This window comes from Bombus flavifrons, chromosome 1 (assembly GCF_040668555.2).
Source record: "Bombus flavifrons isolate JBK064 chromosome 1, iyBomFlav1_principal, whole genome shotgun sequence".
NCBI classification, from domain to species: Eukaryota; Metazoa; Arthropoda; class Insecta; order Hymenoptera; family Apidae; genus Bombus; species Bombus flavifrons.
The window spans coordinates 4,975,525-4,991,041 of NC_138442.1; the positions used below are offsets into that span (position 1 = coordinate 4,975,525).

Sequence of the window (15,517 nt, forward strand, 5' to 3'; positions counted from 1 at the left end):
TACAATATGTTTGTGCAAGATAATGCACGAATTAAAAAGATAAATGTATTTGAAAAAAAGTATATAAGTGTATGTATAGTATAAATGCAAGAATATTATAGTGATAAGTCCTTGAATGACTGCGTTCGATCACGTTTTCTGACATTCAGACTGCACACCTGTTATTTATCACAGAATGGATTTTCAAACAGGTAGATATTTTAGAGACTGATAGCAAGTGATAAACAATCATTCCACGGAAACATAAATTCTTCATCTTGATCAGTGTCTACTTTATATTGTATTATTGTTGTTAATTACTTAAAAATAATTAACTAGTCTGTAGCTAATCAAGGTCTTAGAAATTCTGTGTAAATGTTTCTATATTACATACGTTTCATAACATTTTTTAAGAAAAACAAATGAAATATGGATATTCGACTTAATATGTTTATTCTGTGTGTAGCGAGTATTTTTTAGTTATTATTTTTAAACTAGATATTTTTCCAACTTTATCTTTATTGCAGTTTTTAAGTTTTACAAGCGTTTCTGTTTTTGATCATTTAAAGATGATATCTAATAACTCAAAATACATAGTGATTCGCCTAAAGTACATATTAAGTGTCCAGAAGAAGATCTATATATGCCTTTCATGTGTAAATTTAAATTTTTATCTAATTTTTTGTTATTGTTAAAAAGGAGAAATTTAATATCAAAATACAAATCAGTTTTATATTCAAGATCGAAATCTTGTGTTAACAAAGATAATTTCTTTTATAGATGCATGAATCATGTTTTACAACGATAATAATTAATGTAAAATGTCAATATCCAAATCTCGTCGACAAACATTTATTCTACGATACATGTTCGGAGAAATTCGATTGGCTATCGGTAATTTATATATCTAAAATTAACTTCAGGAATAAATCTATGGCATATTTAACAACTAATAATATTAGTAACATAATCGCAGACTAAGAATAAAAGCAAGAGTCAGTTACAAATTACAATTAAGTATATTAATTGTAAATATTATACAAACATTGATTGTAATATTAATGCATGTAGTAAAATGAGATAAACCTCATGAAATTCAATAAATTGACCACTTGAAATTGAATAAATACAATACAATATAAATTACTACTTGTAATAATTAAATTGTGGATTTTTATATATTTACAGGAAATTTACAGAATGTGCATAAAATGTAAAAATATTAAAAATATCTAAAACAGGCTACTCGTTATAATATTCAATAGATAAAACAAGTTTCTGCTTGAATTATTCAATTTCTTAAGTGTTTATAAGTATCCGCAGTTAGTAATAAGAAATTTAGTAATATTGACGATAACCTATAATTTGTTTAATTTGTAATATAAATTTGTAAATATTTGTAAAGTAAATAACTTGTAATTTGTAACTCATAAATTATAAAATTTTACCATAATGCCATTATGTACATACATATGAATATATAAACTTTAATTGAATTGACGAAAAGGTGTGCTAGGCGTCGCAATCGGTAAATAGGGAAACTGTGTGACCAGTAATTGGAAGAAGAGAAGGTGAGACTTTGTCACTTAAAAATTTCATCACGTTCAAACGTGCGCGATTATTAAACGACGAGGAGGAGGGAGTAGTATGAAGTTTTATTTCGCCTTCACCGTTGAGTTGTAGCTCGTGGCCAGTCGTGGCAGTACAGCAGCGCGCCTCCTCTAACAAGGAGTTCGTTCAACACGTCTTCTACTTTTGCATTTATGGTGTTGTCCTCGTGTGGTGAACTTTGTATGCGTTTCACATGTCACCTCCGATAGCAGTACGAGAGCTGTATCGTACAGTATAAAACATCTAGATAAAACATTTCTATCAAAGAAATTTTATTTTTATTTACAATTAAATGCACAGTGTTTATTCTAGTGAATATTTCGTCGATATGTGTTTCTTCACAAATTACTAGATTGTGGATATTTATGCATTTAAGGGAAATTTGACGGTGATATACTGTATAGCATAAAAAATTATCAATTATACTACGTACCTATTATAGTTATTGTATAGTATTGTACTTATTAATACTATACTACATATTATATATTATTATACTGTTATAGTTTACTTATAGTATTTAGTAAGTAAAATGAATTTCTATTCAACTTCCACTTCTTTAACATTGTAGCTACCATAAATAATAACCAATTTATGACTTTTTATAGAAACCTTATAAACTGATACCAGATTTTTTAAGATTTCAATGACTCATTATGATGTATATAGATAAAGCTTCTTCTTTTGCATTATGTATTTATTCATGTACTTCATTTTGATTTCTTTGATACGAGTTTCACACTTTAGTCATCGAGTCTGTTAATTATATTTATCAAAGATATAAATTTGTACAAACATCCGCGATCTACAAATTAAGTTACGATATAAACAAAACAAAATTTTTCGGTTAGTCAAATTAAAACATTATTAAACATAGAATATAGAAAGTTATATAAGTTTGTGTGAATTTGTTGTTCGAATACGATTTGGATGAAAGCGATTAATTTGTATTTTGTTCTCTAATCTTAGAGACACGCGGCAATAGCGCATCATGGGCTGATAATAGAACCAGTCTAGCGATATGAATGTATTGAGAGGACTTTAGATTTCAAATTTTAGCACGTGGAATTTATTTGAAACAATAATACTTCAATGCCGTAAATGGTTCAAATATATATATATATATATAACACTAAATTTATTATATTATACCATTATTATTTATTATATTTAATATCATTATTAAAGTTACAAGTTTTGATGCATTTTATCTATATTTTTCGCTTTCTACAGTGGAACTTTTTGACAGTGTTTCAACGTAGATTCATGTTACGTACATCGATATTTACAATTCAAATCGGTAAGAATACGGATAAAATAAGTGTTGCCAACAGTTTTCTTAATCGCCCGTGACTACTAGATTGCAAATCTGTATGTACTTGTAGGAAATAAGAAAGTACTAGTTTATAAATATATTATAAAATGGATAAAGTATGACAAATATGTACATATAAAATACCAACAGTATAATGCTTTATGTAATGTGTGGTATTTAGGTAAAATTTTCTACTGAGATTCTCAAAAATATAAATTCACATAAAAATTCATAATCTAATAACTACTATGTTACGTGAGGCTAAATCAATATAGATATTAGTGAATATTGAAAACATGATCTTTTTTAAATTAAATGAAGAATATGGAAATATGGAATAAAGTAAATGTATGAGAGCGTACGAAGCTCTGGTTGCTTTGTATAAAATTCCATAAACGTCCACCCACGGTATGACGGTTACGAAATGCGACAATCAATTCCTTGTGACTTACTATACCAACTCGGTCTTTCTTTACTTCTCTTTTAGTTCTCGTTTCGCATATTGTTTATCGCGGTCTCATGTGTGTGTTTCGTTGTGTTTAGTGTTGATAACTCACATCGGCCATTAAGAAAAGAAGGAATTAGCAGCACATAGTGAAAAGTCGGATGTGAGGAACCGACGAAGATTGAACAAAGGAAATGAGCACGAAGGTACTCATCGAGATGCAACAGCAGCTAAGGCATATTGTGACCACCTCTGAAAATGCTCCGACCAGTACTAAGAAGCTAGAGGACTTAATGGATATCCAGAAATCGATTTTTTTAGTTTTCGAGGATATTACCTACTGTGCCAGGCCGTGGATACTTTCTGGAAGTAAGTTTTTCACTACAATCCAATTTTTACTAAGTCATTGTTATAAGCAAAACAATAATGATAAATTCCGTAAAAAACTTGTTACATGGAAGTTATATAAATAATTTCTCGTTATGTAAAAACTTTCATAAAACAATTTTTGCTTTTAATGTACATAAATAATTCCTTAATGTAACAAATTTTTTGTTCGTGCTTTTTTATTCGCATTCACATAAAATTTCTTTAATATTGCAAATTTCATATAAAACTTTTTGTATTGGAAGTGAAGTATGAAATGCATTGATTGAATATGCTTGAATAAAGTGACATATTTCACGAAACTTTATTTATAGAAATCTTTACTTGATTTTTCTTATCGTGTAACGTATAACATAATAGGTTTGGCGTCCTGTTTATTCAACCCAAAATGTTTGGAGCATGATGAATTATCTTTTTTTCTTTCAAAGGAGTAATATTAATATCTAATTAGTACACAAGTGTATTGCGACCAACAAAGTCAATATGATGTTTATTCATGAGATAAGATCTTTACGAGTTAACGGAACTGAATGTGATAGCGTCCTAATGGAATAACGGTTTTCGAAGTTGGCTAATTTTGTGGCAAACGGGGACGAAAATTTTCGCGTTCCATGTGAGTCAAAGTAGTAAAATAATCCTTTTTAATTAGCATGAATAAACTATATTAACTTTTCTAAGGCACATTCAAGCTGCTAGTAATTATGGAAATTTCATTTTTTTGCATTATTATATGTAAATGTTATATGCATTATTGTTTATTACCAATGATATTTATTACCGTTATTATACTTACAAGCGCATATACAAATGTAGTATTATAACGTGCATTAATTGAATTATAGTAATTATAATAAATTTTTATTTTCTTCTAGATTTCCGAAAAAATATTTTATAAATCATATTTTATATAATTAATATTTTATTGTATGGTTAGTTTTAAAACCAAAGATAATTGTTGATATCAATTCCAATCAATTTCTATTTATTATCACTTTTAGTTATGTTACCTAACCTAATTGATAGCGGTAGGAAATTTAGAAAAGAATCAACTGTGATGTAGTCTAATGTAAATAGTAAAGTGAAACGTCAATTTCAATTAGCTCACTTACACGATAATTATAATACATAACGGATAATTTCTTGTATTTTTTTAGACTTTAAAATGTGTACAATGATTATCTAGACAACCAATGACCATACTAGAAAATAATTATTTTCTTATCTATCACTTTTTTTATGGTAGTTTTAGTAAGTATTCGTGGTAGATAACATTCATGTTAAAACAGTGTAAAATTAAATGTACCTAAAATAAAATATTCTTACTATATTTTAGTGCAAATATATCGCGATAAATAAATTGTTTAGATGATAATACAATAGGAGTTGTTCTTGCTCTCCGAATTGGAATGCTTAAGAATTCCCTTGAGAGCGTACAAATATAGACTGTATCGTCTGTATCTGACTGTATGCACAATCGGACCCTCCCCTACCTCATCTCTCTGTGTTGTATGCGTGCGCCAATGTGTGCCGCCATATGAGTTTATTAACCCTGAAACGGTCAATAAACAGAAACGACAGAGAAGATGACAGAATAATAAACATCGTTGATACTGTCTTTAAAAAATATAATAGAGTCAAATCGTCCTTTACAAATTCAATAAGACCTTCATTATGCTACGGTCAACGATATAAGAAGCATCTTTTATCTTCATCTTTCTCTTTCCACGTAACTTTCTATGTATATATGTGATAAAAGTCCTTTTTTATTAAAGATATATATTATTATGTATTTCAAATATATAAATATGGTACATAACCTCAATGAGAGTTTAACATATCACATTAATTAAAAGATGAAATAATAATATCATACTGTTGGTTAGAAAATTATTCTTTCTTTATTTTTATTAAAGATATCAAATACTTAAAATGATACGTAAGTCCAACAGGGACCTAACATAGTATTAATTAAAAAAATAACATTGTAATAAGAAAAGTATGCTTTCCCCCACCACTACTCCCACCTTTGCCATTTTCCGTTCTCTCCTTTAAGTTCTTTTCCGTTGATTTTGCTTTCTAGTTTTACCGAACAGTGAAAACGATCGGTTTTGAGCGAGCCTTGTGAGCTTGTTTGCAAACATCGGGGAATGTAATATGATGCAGATCTCATGATCAGATGAAAACAGGACGAGGTAAACAGGTAAAGCATAAGTAGGAATTATCACGTGTCTTTATTATCGACAATTAATAATATACTTACGTAATTAGCAGTTTGGTACTTTAGATTTATCGACACGCAATGTAGCATGCACTGAATTGATGTTTTTCACTTTTAGTCGATAATTGACGGGAAGAATTCAAGACGAACAATTTCGAAATTCTTGCAGCGATGCGAGAGAAATGCGTCGGTACTGCAGAGTGAAAGTATGGACCGTTTAGTGTTTGCAAAAATTTCATAACATATAGCAACTGCAGATTGTACTGATATACACATGTATATCTTTTATCGTTTATCTTTTATTAATATTTAGTCTCTCTATTACTTAGCCTCTGTCTTTTTCCTTCTCTCCCATTGAAAGTTTTTCGTTACGCCTTTTTTCCTTCCTCTACTTTTTTTTCTTAAGACATTCTATTTACGGTATACGTTGCACGATGAGACACAAAAAGTTGAAATTTCGCTCTTTGACTGTAATTCTTTCCTTCTGAAGCCCTTCAGGTTCATCACGGATTTCCAAACATAGGGTATTAAGCCTAAAAACTTGTAACTTCAAACAAATTTGGGAATTTACTACTTTTATAATTTATCTAAGAAACGTTTTAAATTCGTTTATTTTCTATTACTATTACTTCATTACTTACTTCATTATATAGACTGCCGATTTTTGTGCAAATTCACATTTTTATGCACACGACCAAAAAAATAGAACTTGAATTTGTTTTACCTATTAAAAAATTATAACGAGTACTCTACTTTCATTTAAATATCTTACATATTTTTGTATATTATACGCATCCTATACAGTTGTGTACATCTTTAAATTTCGCATAAATACATAAAAGTCTAGTTATTATATAGACCTTGAAGTTCATCCATATCTTTAATTAAAGTTAAGTACTTAACTAAAATATTCGTGCAAAAAAGAAATAATCGTTTAATAAACGTATGTTTTTAATTAATTTATGGAACTACGCAAAGTTATCTAATGTAAAAAATTTTGAAAAATCTTACAAAAGTTTGCCATATAGAATACTATTTTTATTAGTGTTATAAATCAACTCACATGCGCGAGCCTTTATAAACTTTATACAGTTTACATTGAAAAGACAGCGTGTTATCGCTATAAAAACGAAGCTCAACAATGCATAATATCTATCCAATACTCCAACTTTCGTTGATAATTCAGCGAGCGTTATTTTTTTTAAGCCAGATATCGTTTAATAATACTCATGTCTGCAGAAAATATGTACATAAATGTTTGTTTCAGAAAAGACTGAACTATTAAAAAATTTGAGCGGCGAATTCAGAGCCGGCGAACTTACGGCGATTATGGGATTGTCCGGTGCTGGAAAGTCCACATTGATGGATGTTCTAACTGGCTTTACGTTAGTAGATCTCTTATTTGTATTTTCTTCTGTCTATAATCTCTTTTTATCATTTACATGATATAGAGTAAATAATTTCGACGAAATTTTATATGAATCATCGATAACAATCTGTCGAATTTGGGACAGGAAATGTAGATAACCACTAATGCTAAACAAGACACATTTGTAAAAAGTTCCTGGATAAATTGGGCTCAATAGATTCACGTTGATAATAATTTTCACTGATGATACTGTGCTACGATATTGATTAATGATATAACATTATATAACTAGAAACATCAACTATTGAGAACTAAACTTTTTAACGTTTGATGAAGTCTTACACTCTTTCATATTAATATATCATATAATGTGTATTATTTTTATTTAATCTCAGAAATATTATAATTATTATTGATATAAAAATTTCAGGTAAATAATAGTTTGACAAATCTTTTCTATGAACAATAATTTTGAGATTTGATGAAAGTGGAGAAACCCAGTAAAGAAATACAAGATTTCAAATAAATACAAGAAATCAAATGATTTCGCAACACGTATTCCTCTTTTCAATAATTTTATGCCATTGATATTACATATTAGACTGATCGCTAGAAATATTTGTGGTTATAAAGTAACGTTGGCACGACTGTTATATTATGAGCAATTATTACATTACAGTAATCATAGTAGCATGTAGTGTGAAATTGTAAGTATTAAGTGCGGTCACATGCTCTGTTGCAAACGGTCAATTTCCGGTTGATCTCAAAATATGAGATATCATTGACCTACGGGGACTATGTCGCGATCTTTGTCATTTTTGACAACCATACGATTGACTTTATCAACTTTATTGACTTTATCATTGATGACGTTATTAACGCTACATCAAATTGAAATTTTCAATAATTTGATATATCTTCGCTGACTTAAAATTTACCAAATACATACTAACTAGAAATATTTAATCAAAACGAAATTCTCGCTCTACTTTAATAGAATAATGCTGGCAAATGAGTCCACATGCCATATAAATTAGATGACAGTTTAACGGTCACAACAGAAGGGGGAGTTGTACAAAATTGATATGAGAAACACGTGTTTTTGAAACGAGTGTCTGGCTTGAAAGATGCTAGTATGAAAACTGAACATGTGATACACATGATATGAAGCATAATACAGTTAATGTTTTTGTTGATTACTGTTGATATAATTCCATCATTTTATTACTATATTCATTTTATGTATTTTTAGCTGCCTCAAAATTTATTTTTAATAGTAATTTCTATATTGTTTGTTTTAGACAATGAACACATGAATGTTTCAAAACATTACTTCTAAACTATTAATCACAAAGTATTGTTAAATGCTCAATTGTGTGAGATTGTAGTAATGAACACATTGTATCCTTTCATTGTTCGATCAAACAGACACGACCTGTATTTCCATTGAGTACGCATCGAAATATAATTCGATGTTCATTGGATGAAATAGAATTATCACCGATAAACTTGCGTGACCAAAGAAATCTTGTATTTTATAAAAGAACAATAAACTACTATTTGCAGCGTGACTAGTTTCATGCTCTCATGAACGTTTGTTATAAGACATTCCGTTAACATATTATTTATTCATTAAGAAAATTTATATTTCACAATTATTGTTTATTGTCTGTATATTTTTATACTTCATATTATAATTTTTAACATCATATCCATTTTTTACATATAAGAAATCATTGTGTAAATTACCACTAGGAGGTTTAGAAAATTATATGTTTAAAGGTTCTAAATAAAAAATTAGATTTATATAGGTTTATCTTTTTTTAACTAAAGATGATAACGTTACTGAGTAATTTCTTACAATTTTATTTTTATCTTAATTATTGTTATCTTTTATTTTGTTATTGTTATGTTTTATGGTAGCGAATTAAAAGTATCAAATTGTGTCTAATGATTCATTATGAAAATTACAAACATACTAAGATCATCTGATTAGTTTATGCGATGTTTTAAGTAGGTTAGCTGAAGGCATTTTAAATCGACCATTGTGTGTTATCACGATGCATTTAACTGCATCGTATAACTGATGAAAATTGGCACATTTACATAATTTGAATATTGATCCATTCTTTTCGGCACATGGGCTGCATATAACACAGTTTCTCTGTAAATTAATCTTTCTATCTTCCATAAAATAAGAAAATTAACAAAGGAAATCAAAAAAAGGAAAAGAAATCTAAAAAATGATGAAGAAAGTAAGAAAATTGGAAACGCGCTACAAATCGTAGGATTAAAAATGTATTTCATTACTTTGGGCCGTTTTCAGAACGACTGGCGTAACCGGGAATATAATGGTCAATTCAAAAGCTAGGAATCTCAATGAATTTCGAAGATTGTTAGCGTATATAATGCAAAACGACAATTTGCAGCCACTGTTGACCGTGCAGGAAGCAATGAACGTTGCTGCCGACCTAAAACTTACCACAAGTCCTCAACAAAAGAAACAAAAGGTATATTACATTTTATTCGTCAATCTGTAATATAATCGCAGAGTTGTTTGTCCTAAGCCACAACGCTCAAAGTAATTGAAAAACTACTCGTCGAAGACTTTGTTGTCTATAGCTTGTTTATAGTCATTTAGGAGCTCAAGGTTAGAGAAGCAGCTCCCCATCATTAAAAATATCTCATTATTCATTCTTTAGGGTTAATTTTACTTTGTTTATTAGTAATTAATTTTTAATTTTTTCTTTGGTTTGAATAAGGTTGATCTAAGTTAAATTAGATATACTCAAATAAAAAATTGTATAATTTCTCTTCAACTTAAGAAAATTCATCATTGAAGAGGTCAAATACAACAGAAATTTTATGACGTTTACAGTATTGGACAAAAACATAGATCAATGATATAATTATGTTATTATACCAATTACAATTAATGCCGTTAATATACCAATTAATACATATAAATATTATTAATATAATATAATTGTTATGCGTATAATTGTTAAAGAAGTTGAATTAACTGCCCCATTAATTGCTTTATAGTTTCATAGTTTTATATTCTAGTTTATTATACAACATAACAAAAGTATTTCTTTTAGCATTTCATATTTCTTAATTTAAAAGAAAACTAATTTTGAATCACGTTTTCAGATTGATCAGATTTTGGTCACAATGAGCCTGGATACATGTCGCCACACACGAACGGGAAAACTTAGCGGTGGAGAAAGGAAAAGACTGGCCATTGCATTGGAATTAATCAACAGTCCTCCGATTCTATTTCTCGATGAACCCACTAGGTATATACTTGTACTTTAATACCTGTATGCTTTATTAATACCAAATTTCACTATAAATTATTTCTTCCTAGAAAACTAATAATAACAATAAAGGTATAATTTGATATTAATTGCAGTGGACTAGACAGTGTGACCTCAAAATATTGTATAACGTTGCTAAAGCAGTTGGCAAAGGCGGGACAAACAGTGATTTGTTCTATTCATCAGCCCAGTGCTTCGTTGTTGAATATGATCGATCATCTTTACGTGGTGGCAGACGGAAATTGTGTGTACAGCGGTAGCACACAGAATTTAGTGCCTTATTTGAGCAGCCTCGGTTTGCAATGTCCAACTCACTATAATCCAGCTGATTATCGTAAGTAAATACTCGTAAGTAAATGGAAATCGGACATATTTCATACCATTTCCTTGATCATATTGATAATTTACATTATATCCTATTTATAGTGATATCTCTGAATAAAGAATCATCAAAATATTGCACGAGCGTTTTGCATACACATTTAAGAAAAAAAAGACAGTATATGATTTATGGAAAAGTGAACTATTGCTCCTTGCCTATTTTATTATGCAAAATTGTCGTGATGTACAAGACATTTGATGTACAAGACACAAAGCGTCTTTAATCATTCGTATTATAAGTATCACGCAAAACATTCGTGAATTAGCAAGAAAATTTTATTAAAATATCCACTAACATTTCTTATTCGCTTCTTCAAATCAGTTTAAAAAGTTAAGGGTAACCAAGTTTAAATGATGTTTGAGAAAAAGTCTTTCTTTTTATAGTGATGGAAATCTGCAATGGAGATTACGGCAGATATTTGCCGCAGATGGTGAATGCCATCGAGAATGGAAAAAATAATGCATGGAGGTCAATCAGTAATGTAACCAACGTCAATCACCAAGAGGAAGTGATCGCTTTGAATGTGACAGCTTCGTTCCAAGCACTTCGACAACGGTCTCCGATGGAGATACAGCATGTTTATGGTAAACATAAAGCTGGTGCTGGGTGTGCCATTGGCTTCTGGAAACAGCTGTTCATTTTACTTAAAAGAAACGCTATCAGACTCTCGAGAGATAAGGTAATGAATAATTCGATCTTGGAATGAAAAATTTATCTAAAATGTAAATACAATGTAAATGAAAAATATTTGCACTTGTTTATATTTTCCAATAAAGTATTTTTCTATCAGGTCCTACATTTCAATTATACGGTACTTTTTGTAATCTTATGAAAGTACTACTAAATGATACGAAAATTAATATACTTGAATCTAATTAATTAGTATGTAATGTGCAAATATTTTTTGCAGCCGCTGTATATTATTTACAAAATAGGTTCGTTGTAACAGACAAAGCGAAGAAGAAAGTAATAGTATAACTCAGATGCCAATTGTAAAATTACTCGCTAGTTGTAAGAAGAGCCAACACAATAGTATTAATAGATTCATTTGGATTTGTTAGTCTTCTCTATTTGTTGTACTTGTGACACGTGTACAGACTAGTCGCGCAAGAATAAAAATAGATATGCGACTGGTCGGTATTTTTTATATATAGATGTCTTCATATTTAGAACACGAAAATGTACAATAATAATAAAGCCAGTCCCATCTGTGAGGTCATTGATTACTGAATCAACGTCTATTAAATGACAAGAGCTGTGAAAGAGTTCTTTGTAATATTGTAATTTGATTAGAATGTTTCGACTAAATTTGAAAATTGATACTAAAATGTTAAAAAAATTTTTTAGTAAATTTCACTGAATAACTCGGGAAATAGAAATGAATATGTAGATACAAAGTTCGTAACATTTCTAGAGAAATCTGACACTTGGAAAACATGTAATAAATAACATTAGTGATATAACCGCAGAAGTAATTGACCTTGGTCAAAGTATGATATTTCAGATACTTCTACCAATTTCAATGGATATATTTATAATAAAATTATATAGAAATTTAAACATCAAAGAAATATTAACTTTTTCAAATATTTTTCATATATAATTTCGATGAACTTATCGAAGTGTGATGCCTTTTTCGATTTCGATGATTTTAAAGTATATTGTAAAATTCAACATTTTGAACAATTTTTTCCTATTCGTATAACTGGCGGTAAGCGTTAGTTTTAGAGTTATACGCAAAAATACCCTGCCGCTCGGCCTTAATTTTCAAGCTGGTTTGGGTTAGTAGTAATATGCATTAATCCCACCGTCGCATGAGGCGATTGACCAGCATTGTTTACACTTTACATTAGTACCGATAAGGAGATTCGCAAATTGAGATTACTATTAACCCAACCCAGTTTGAAAAGTAAGAGCGAACGGCGGGGTACTGTTATAGGAAAAAGTTCAGAGCGTTGAATTTTACAACATATTTCAAAAACATCGAAATCGGAGAGAGCGTCACATTTCGATAGATTGACCACAATTTCTTATATATATCTTTTCTTAACAAAGTAAGGAAACTTTCAAATTGCCTCCTGTCCTTTTCACAGGTATTAACATTTACACGACTTTCAATGCATTTTGTAATTGCCTTGATCGTTGGCGTGATCTATTTCAAAATAGGCCAAGATGCTGTCTACGTGTTGGATAACTTCAATCTTCTGTTTTTCAATATAATGTTTCTTATGTTCAGTGCCTTCAGCGCAACAGTAACAACATGTAAGCCGAAAACATTTTACCTTGTTTTCCTGAATAAAAATTGTTTATGTTAATCAATAAAAATTGTTATTACATCACAGTTCCCTCGGAGTTACCAATCATCATGCGGGAGCATTTCAATCGCTGGTACAAGTTACACTCTTTTTACCTTGCTAACAAGTTAGCTGACATTCCCATTCAATTCACAGCCATTTCTTTGTATATTCTTATTGTATATTATATGAGTGATCAATTATTAGAACTTCAACGATTTTGTCTCTACACGCTGATGTGTTTTGCCGTCAGTATGGTTGCTCAAACGTTTGGCCTTTTAGTTGGAACAGGAATGAAAGTACAGGTTTGTATGAAAGTATATTTTTAAAAATATTTACCATATATTGCATTCTTATGTTATTATTTGCTTTAGCACGGTATGATCTTTGGACCACTCACGATTCTTCCATTTTTGATATTCAGTGGATTTTTCGTTCAATTCAGGGACGCTCATCCGTACTTACGATGGTTATTCCACTTATCGTTTCTTAAATATGGTTTCGAGGGTGTAATGATCGCCATTTATGGGTAAAGTCTACATAATACATAATACATAATAGCATAAAATTTATTTTATAAAATTTGTTCCTTTCACATAATTGTTAACATAATATTCTTCTGTGATTTCAGATATGATAGACCAAAGCTTTCTTGTTCAGATGTCTATTGCCATTTTGCTATACCGGAGACGTTGTTAAACGCTGTAGACATGAAGCAAGCTAACTATTGGTTCTGTTTGATTGTATTGGTCGCTCTATATATCGCACTGGATATTGGAACGTACACATTACTGAAATATAAGTTAGAGAAACGCGTATAAAAAGAAACACAAAATCGAAAATATGTGTGAGATGTCGATGAAACATTTTTTCTACGATCATGTTGTGTTCAGTGTAAATAGAATAATATAAATGAATTATTGTTAAAGACTGATTTTCTTTTACAACTTCTGTATAAAAAGAAAGAAAAAAAAGAATTTATAAGAAATTTTTATTGGAAAAAGAAAAAGAATATATATTTGCATTTAATTGTAGTTTTGTTATGGCAAAAAGAAGCGACGAATAATTATTTGCACAATACGATGTTATTTGTCGAAACAGAAATAGAAATTCTTATCTTGAGATAGTAAATATCACGAACCAATGTTTTTTGATACTGTGTTTCGTATCGATTGATAACAGCAAATTTTTTGTATAAATTATGTTCGTTTGGAACATATTAAAGTATAATTCTATATATTAGTCGTAGATTCCACGCCTATTCCCATAAATTTACGGTATATACGCCTACATTAAATATACTATACAACATTGTTCTAAATTTAAAAAATTAGCAGCCGTTTTATAATTACAGTCGATTTATGTTAGAAAAAACGTAATATTATAAAAAATTAAATATATTCATTTATTTTCAATTTGTTTCTAGCTTCGCATTTTCATTTACAACATTTCGCGGAGAACATTTCTTTTGATTGAAAATGTTAAAGATGCTATCCAAAAATTATTAACAATATACATAACATTTTGATTGTACTAATTTTACGGAAATATTTCAAAATGTGATATATTCATACTGTTTAGATTTTTTATAATGAATTATTTAAATATCAAACGTTAACAATAATTTTTTTATTCTGTATTCTTAAAGGTTCAGATAAATATTGAGTTGTCCCAAAAGTTTCTTTCGCTTTGTAAGTAAATAATGGATGCATAACATTTTATATTTTATATTATGTCATTGAGCTACGTACAATTCATTCTTCACATAATATCATTTTCCCAGAATTTTTGGGATTTGCTAGCAAAATATCGTTCTAGATGCATTTTTAGGTCATTTATTGAACTGAATCTTTTACCGTGAAAACAATTTTTTAACGGAAGGAATGAATAATAATAATTACGTGGAACCACATCTGGAGATTATGGAAAATGAGGTAGAACAACCCAATCAAATGATAATAATTTGTTTCTAACGACTAAAGGTATATGGGTCCTGATGTTATCGCAATAGAATACGGCGTCTGTTCGTTAATTCTGGCCATTAGAAACAACTTATTAAATTTGATTGCGATGTCTTATTTCCTCCGTACTCTCCGGATATTCCACCGTGATTATTATTTATTCTTCTTATTAAAAAATTCTCTTCACAGTAAAAGAATCAGTTCAATAGATGATATTAAAATACCTAAAACAATAT

General features: G+C 29.4%; 1 protein-coding gene across 15 annotated transcripts; it reads left to right on the plus strand.

Moving 5' to 3' along the window:
- The first annotated feature begins 1,649 nt into the window (after positions 1–1,649).
- Positions 1,650–14,248, plus strand: LOC138181577 (ATP-binding cassette sub-family G member 4). 15 transcript variants are annotated; one of them, XM_069116628.1, is made up of 12 exons: positions 1,657–1,817; positions 3,449–3,719; positions 7,223–7,340; positions 9,651–9,834; positions 10,478–10,623; positions 10,740–10,978; positions 11,410–11,705; positions 13,120–13,288; positions 13,369–13,447; positions 13,528–13,625; positions 13,695–13,849; positions 13,952–14,090. In XM_069116628.1, the coding sequence occupies exons 2-11, from the start codon at positions 3,545–3,547 to the stop codon at positions 13,811–13,813; spliced, it is 1,623 nt and encodes a 540-aa protein (XP_068972729.1). In that variant the 5' UTR covers positions 1,657–1,817; positions 3,449–3,544; the 3' UTR covers positions 13,814–13,849; positions 13,952–14,090. The 15 variants fall into 15 exon arrangements, with proteins under 15 accessions (XP_068972622.1, XP_068972651.1, XP_068972729.1 ...); XM_069116521.1 differs by having other exon boundaries at positions 1,650–1,801; positions 13,369–13,625; positions 13,952–14,248; XM_069116550.1 differs by having other exon boundaries at positions 1,654–1,770; positions 13,369–13,625; positions 13,952–14,248.
- Positions 14,249–15,517: the final 1,269 nt, after the last annotated feature.